The sequence below is a fragment of the Leucoraja erinacea genome, chromosome 5 (genome assembly GCF_028641065.1).
Source record: "Leucoraja erinacea ecotype New England chromosome 5, Leri_hhj_1, whole genome shotgun sequence".
NCBI classification, from domain to species: Eukaryota; Metazoa; Chordata; class Chondrichthyes; order Rajiformes; family Rajidae; genus Leucoraja; species Leucoraja erinaceus.
Genome location: NC_073381.1, coordinates 1,312,583 through 1,318,582, shown reverse-complemented (window position 1 = coordinate 1,318,582; position 6,000 = coordinate 1,312,583). Strand labels below are relative to the sequence as shown.

Here is a 6,000-nt window from a genome sequence, read left to right as displayed (position 1 = left end):
GACAAATAAATGGTATTGTATTGTATTGTATTGTATTGTTCTGAGCTACCATCTATCTCGTTGGAGACCCGTGGACTATCTTTAATTAAATTCATTTCTACAGAAGGCTGCGGACGGCAAGTTGATGGATCTTTTTGAGGCAGAAATTGATAGATTCTTGATGAGTACCAGTGTCAGGGGTTATGGGGAGAATAAGAGGGAAAGATAGATCAGCCATGATTGAATAATGGAGTAGACTTGATGGGTCGAATGGCCTAATTCTGCTCCTTGCGATAAAAACAGTAAACAAGTTTGAACAAAATTTCGTTGCCATACATTCATAACAGTAAGAAAGCAAAAAAAACACACAATTTAACACAAACATCCATCACGGTGAATCTCATCCAGGAATCTCATATTTCCGAAGATCTCTCCTGGTCCCAGAACACTGATGCAATTATAAAGAAAGCACATCAGAGCCTCAACTTCCTGAGAAGATTACGGAGAGTCGGTATGTCAAGGAGGACTCTCTCTAACTTCTACAGGTGCACAGTAGAGAGCATGCTGACCGGTTGCATCGTGGCTTGATTCGGCAACATGTGCTTCCAGGAGCGGAAAAAGCTGCAAAAAGTAGTAAACACTGCCCAGTCCATCATCGGCTCTGACCTCCCCACCATCGAGGGGATTTATTGCAGTCTCTGCCTCAAAAAGGCTGGCTGCATCATCAAGGACCCACACCATCCTGGCCACACACTCATCTCCCCGCTGCCTTCAGGTAGAAGGTACAGTAGCCTGAAATCTGCAACATCCAGGTTCAGGAATAGCTACTTCCCCACAGCCATCAGGCTATTAAACACAACTTCAAACAAACTATGAACTATAACAACCTATTGCACTTTATCTGTTTACTGATGTGTGTTTATATATATATTCTATGGTATATAGACACACTGATCTCATCTGTATTTATGACAACAATATCCTGTTCTGCTGCAGCAAAGGAAGAATTTCATTGTCCTATCTGGGACACATGACAATAAACTCTCTTGACTTAATAATAATAATATAATAATCTTATTTATATAGCACATTTTTAGTCAACTTGCATTGACCCCAAAGTGCTTCACATAATTACATTACATTTACACACAGGCAAAGGTGGGTGAAGTGTCTTGCCCCAAGGACACAACGACAGTATGCACTCCAAGCGGGATTCGAACCGACTACCTTCCGGTCGCCAGCCGAACACTTAGCCCATTGCGCCATCTGTCGTCCCACTTGACTCACTGTGATGGAATGTAAAAAGTCTTATCTCTTCCTTGCTTCTTCTCCCGCAGTCAGGCAGTCATACTGCTGCGTCGAGGCGATTGATGCTCCCGATATTTAAGCCGGGCGATGGAAGATCCCGCGGCCGGTTTTAAGCCGCTCTGGGCGATGAAAGGCCCTGCGAATGGGCCGATTCAAACCATACGATTCTGGGCGGGCGAAGCTGCTGTTGCTGGAGCTTCCGAAAATCGGCCACCAACCAGGGACCTGCGAGCTCCCGATGTCGCAGTCCACGGGGCCCGTGGCTGAAGCCTCCGAATTCGGGTCACAGACGCAGACGCACCACAGCTCAACGATGGTAAGTCCATCCACAGGCTCTGTGACCGGAGCCCTCAAGGTCGATTCCAGTTGGAGGCCGCCAGCTCCTCGATGTTAGGATGCAGTGTCAACGGACATACAACACGGAAAAAGGTCGCCTCTCCGTTGAAAAAAGCAATTAAAAAAAAGTTTCCCCCACCCCCTCCCACATAATACACAATGAAAAATAAACTATAACATGCATCTAACATTAACAATAAGACAATAGACAATAGACAATAAATATTAGGTGCAGAAGTAGGCCATTCGGCCCTTCGAGCCAGCACCGCCATTCAATGTGATCATGGCTGATCATCTACAATCAGTACCCCATTCCTGCCTTCTCCCCAAATCGCCTGACTCCACTATTTTTAAGAGCCCTATCTAGCTCTCTCTTGAAAGCATCCAGACAACCTGCCTCCACCGCCCTCTGAGGCAGAGAATTCCACAGACTCACCACTCTATGTGAGAAAAAGTGTTTCCTCGTCTCCGTTCTAAATGGCTTACCCCTTATTCTTAAACTGTGGCCCCTGGTTCTGGACTCCCCCAACATCAGGAACATGTTTCCTGCCTCTAGCGGGTACAAACCCTTAACAATCTTGTATGTTTAAATGAGATGCCCTCTCATCCTTCTAAACTACAGAGTGTACAAGCCCACCCGCTCCATTCTCTCAACATGAGACAAAGAAGAAAACAAAAAGACAGGCAGACTGCAGGCGAGCCGCCGCTGCAACGTCAACTATTTTCCAAGGCAAACGAGACAAAGCAGCCAAGACAAAATTGCACGATGAAACATTTTAAATAAACACTAGACCAAGTGCAGACCCGTTGGGTCTGCTCCCCCAATGGTGTGATCCCCCAACCCAATATTCACCATGCACCCGTCTCCTCCAACGGAACTGAACCCGTTCCCAAATGTAAGATTCCAGCACTCCCCTGCCTCCCTCAGCAGTGGATTAAAAAAAAATCCAATTTCACCTTCCCTGCCTGCTGCAGCAGTTCCAATTGCAATACCAATTGGCCCTCCCCCTCCTGTTGAAGCACTTGCTGTGATATCCCATTGAGGTGAAAAGTTCAAAGTGTTCCTGTCTTGCAACTTTGTTTTGAAGTGTGTTGGAAGCTGATAGGATGGAGCAGCGAATCAAAAGGCAGAAAGGCAGCTGGACGCCAGGCGGCAGGTGGCAGCCACACAGTTTTAATATATAATAGATAGATGAACGATTTGTTATCATCTTAAAATTACAAAGTGTGCTTTTACTTCTGTGTTTGTGACGGTGTGTTTTCCAGGTAAGAAATTCAAGGGCCTGTCCCACTTGCCGATTTTTTCGGCGACTGCCGGTGTCATATCAGTGTCGCCAAAAGGGTTTGAACATTTCAAAATCCAGCGGCGACAAAAAGAATGTTGCGACGCTTGAAAAACACCACACGTCAATACGCCGTCACGCCGCGTATTTTTTCGGTGACCTGATACATCAGGACAATAACACCGACAGTCGCCGACAAAAATTGCCAAGTGGGACAGGCCCTTAAGTGTTGGTACACAAAAATACTGGAGAAACTCAGCGGGTGCAGTAGCATCTATGGAGCGAAGGGGATAGGTAACGTTTCGGGCCAAAACCCTTCTTCTTAAGTGTTGCATGGTGTGACGAGTGTATGCCGGAGGCTTGCTTGTCCTCCAGGACGCTGTGGGTCACACACTTTGACCTTTTGGACCTCTCGCGAAACCAATAAATTAGTGACGGGCTCGGCCTCCCGTCCAATCATTGATGCTGGAGTGGGTCTTCCTCTGATTGGATGAGAAGCCAGTGGTATCTCCCTCCCTCCCCACTGGCTTCTCATCCAATCATCGGTCTGGCTTCTCATCCAATCAGCGGTCTGGTTTCCCATCCAATCAGCTGTCTGGCTTCTCATCCAATCATCGGTCTGGCTTCTCATCCAATCAGCGGTCTGGCTTCTCATCCAATCAGCGGTCTGGCTTCTCATCCAATCAGCGGTCTGGCTTCTCATCCAATCAGCGGTCTGGCTTCTCATCCAATCATCGGTCTGGCTTCTCATCCAATCAGCGGTCTGGTTTGCCATCCAATCAGCGGTCTGGCTTCTCATCCAATCAGCTGTCTGGCTTGCCATCCAATCAGCTGTCTGGCTTGTCATCCAATCATCGGCCTCAGAGCCATTGATTGGTGGAGAGGTCTGGCAGTGCATCCAATCAGCAGTGGGGGCTGGGGGGTCCAATCATTGATGCCGGAGTCCAGTTTCCCCGTCCCTCATTGGTGCAGAGGTTGGGGCTTGCCGGCCAATGGCGGGGCAGCGGGGCGGGGCCAGGGCGGGCGGAGGGAGATTCAAAATCCAGGAAGCGGCGTCCGTGGCGACCAAACACTCGGCGCTCCCTGTGTGTCTCTCACTCACTCACTCACCCACCCACCCACCAGCGTCTGTCTGCTCGGGTTAGAAACTCTGTATCCCCCTCCCGTGTTGTTTAAAGACCAGCAGCGCCAACAGGAACTCTCAGCTTCGTTTCTCTGGGTGAGTTTCTCCGGCTGGATTTTGTCCATCATTTTACTTTCCCGCAGACCCAGAAACGTCGCCCGTTTCCTTCTCTCCAGAGGTTGGTGACCGTCCCGGCTGAGCGACTCCAGCAATTTAGTGTCCGCCTTCCATTTAAACCACAGCACCAGCAGTTCTTTTCCGAAACGCGTTTCAGTTTCACGTGAAAAGTGTTTCCGTGCTATCCAGTCAAAAACAATTACACATCAATGCAGTCAAGCTGTCCACAGTTGAAGATAAAGACCCCCCCACCACCACCACCATACACACACACCCCTACCACCCCACCTTCCTGATCTCCCGGTTGCTCAGCACTTTAACTTCCCCTCTCATTCCCACACTGACTTTTCTGTCCTGGGCCTCCTCCATTGTCTGACTGAGGCCCAGCACAAAAAGGTACACCATCTCATATTTTGCACGGGCAGCTTACACCCCAACAGTATGAACATTGACTTCGCTAACTTCAAGTAACCCTTGCTTTCCCTCTCTCTATCCCTCTCCATCCTCTCCCCCTTTCCCAGTTCTCCACCCATCTGACTGTCTCTGACTACATTTTATCTCTGTTTGCTTTGTTGTTACCTTCTCCCAGCTAACAATGATCTATTCTACATTTTCCTGGATCTCCTTTCCCCTTTGTCCTGTTTTCACACCTTACACTTCCTTATCTATGTATCTCCCCCTCCCCTAACATCAGTCTGGAGAAGGGTTTCGACCGGAAACGCCACCCGTTCCTTCTCTCCAGAGAAGCTGCCTGTCCCACTGAGATACTCCAGCATTTTGTGTCTACCTTTATCTTAAGTTTGTCTCTTCACGTCTGTAGATTATGGAATCGTCGTCCAAACGCAGCTCTCTTGGAAATCTCTACGCTCTTTCAAGCTTGGAGAACATACCGCTGAGTCCTGTCAACATTAAGCCAAGGCCAGGGTCTCGTCACGTGCCTGTCCGTGGGTCTAGAAACCGTGATGAAGCTGAGGCATTGAGTACTGCTGCCAACAGCAAAGGTACATTTGTGAATACGATTGTTAGGGCTTGGACACACTAGAGGCAGGAAACATGTTCCCGATGTTGGGGGAGTCCAGAACCAGGGGCCACACAATTTAAGAATAAGGGATAAGCCATTTAGAACGGAGACGAGAGGAAACACTTTTTCTCAAAGAAAGTGGTGAGTCTGTGGAATTCTCTGCCTCCGAGGGCGATGGAGGCAGGTTCTCTGGACACTTTCAAGATTCAATTTAATTGTCATTTCAAGAGAGAGCTAGATAGGGCTCTTAAAGTTAGCGGAGTCAGGGGATATGGGGAGAAGGCAGGAACGGGGTACTGATTGGGGATGATCAGCCATGATCACATTGAATGGCGGTGCTGGCTCGAAGGGCCAAATGGCCTAATCCTGCACCTATTGTCTATTGAACCAAGGGAAATTGATAATTTGGTTTCATTCAGAAATACAGCATGGAAATGAGGCCCTTCGGCCCCCGAGTCCGCGCCGACCATCCATCACCCATTTACTTTAGTTCCATGTGATCCCACTGTCTCATCCACTCCCTACACACTAGGGACAATTTAGGTCATAAGGTCTTAAATGATAGAAGCAGAATTAGGCCATTTGGCCCATCTATCTCTCTCTCTCCTAACTCCAATCTCCTGCCTTCTCCCCGTAACCCATGACACCCGTACTAATCAAAAATCTATCTACCTCTGCCTTAAAATTTTCCATTGACTTGGCCTCCACAGCGTTCTGCGCAATGAATTCGCAGATTCATCAAAGACTAAAGAAATTCCTCCTCATCTCCTTCCTAAAGGACTATCCTTTAATTCTGAGGCTACGACATCTGGTCCTAGACTCTCCCATGAGTG

General features: G+C 48.2%; 1 protein-coding gene across 2 annotated transcripts in view; it reads left to right on the top strand.

The window, feature by feature from the left end:
* The first annotated feature begins 4,019 nt into the window (after positions 1–4,019).
* Positions 4,020–6,000, top strand: part of cep57l1 (centrosomal protein 57, like 1) — a 137,847-nt gene continuing 135,866 nt past the window's right edge. For both annotated transcript variants that reach the window (XM_055634973.1, XM_055634974.1), the window contains exons 1-2: positions 4,020–4,125; positions 4,967–5,147. In XM_055634973.1, coding sequence (XP_055490948.1) covers positions 4,970–5,147 — 178 coding nt within the window. In that variant the 5' untranslated portion in view covers positions 4,020–4,125; positions 4,967–4,969. The remainder of the gene's footprint in view (positions 4,126–4,966; positions 5,148–6,000) is intronic.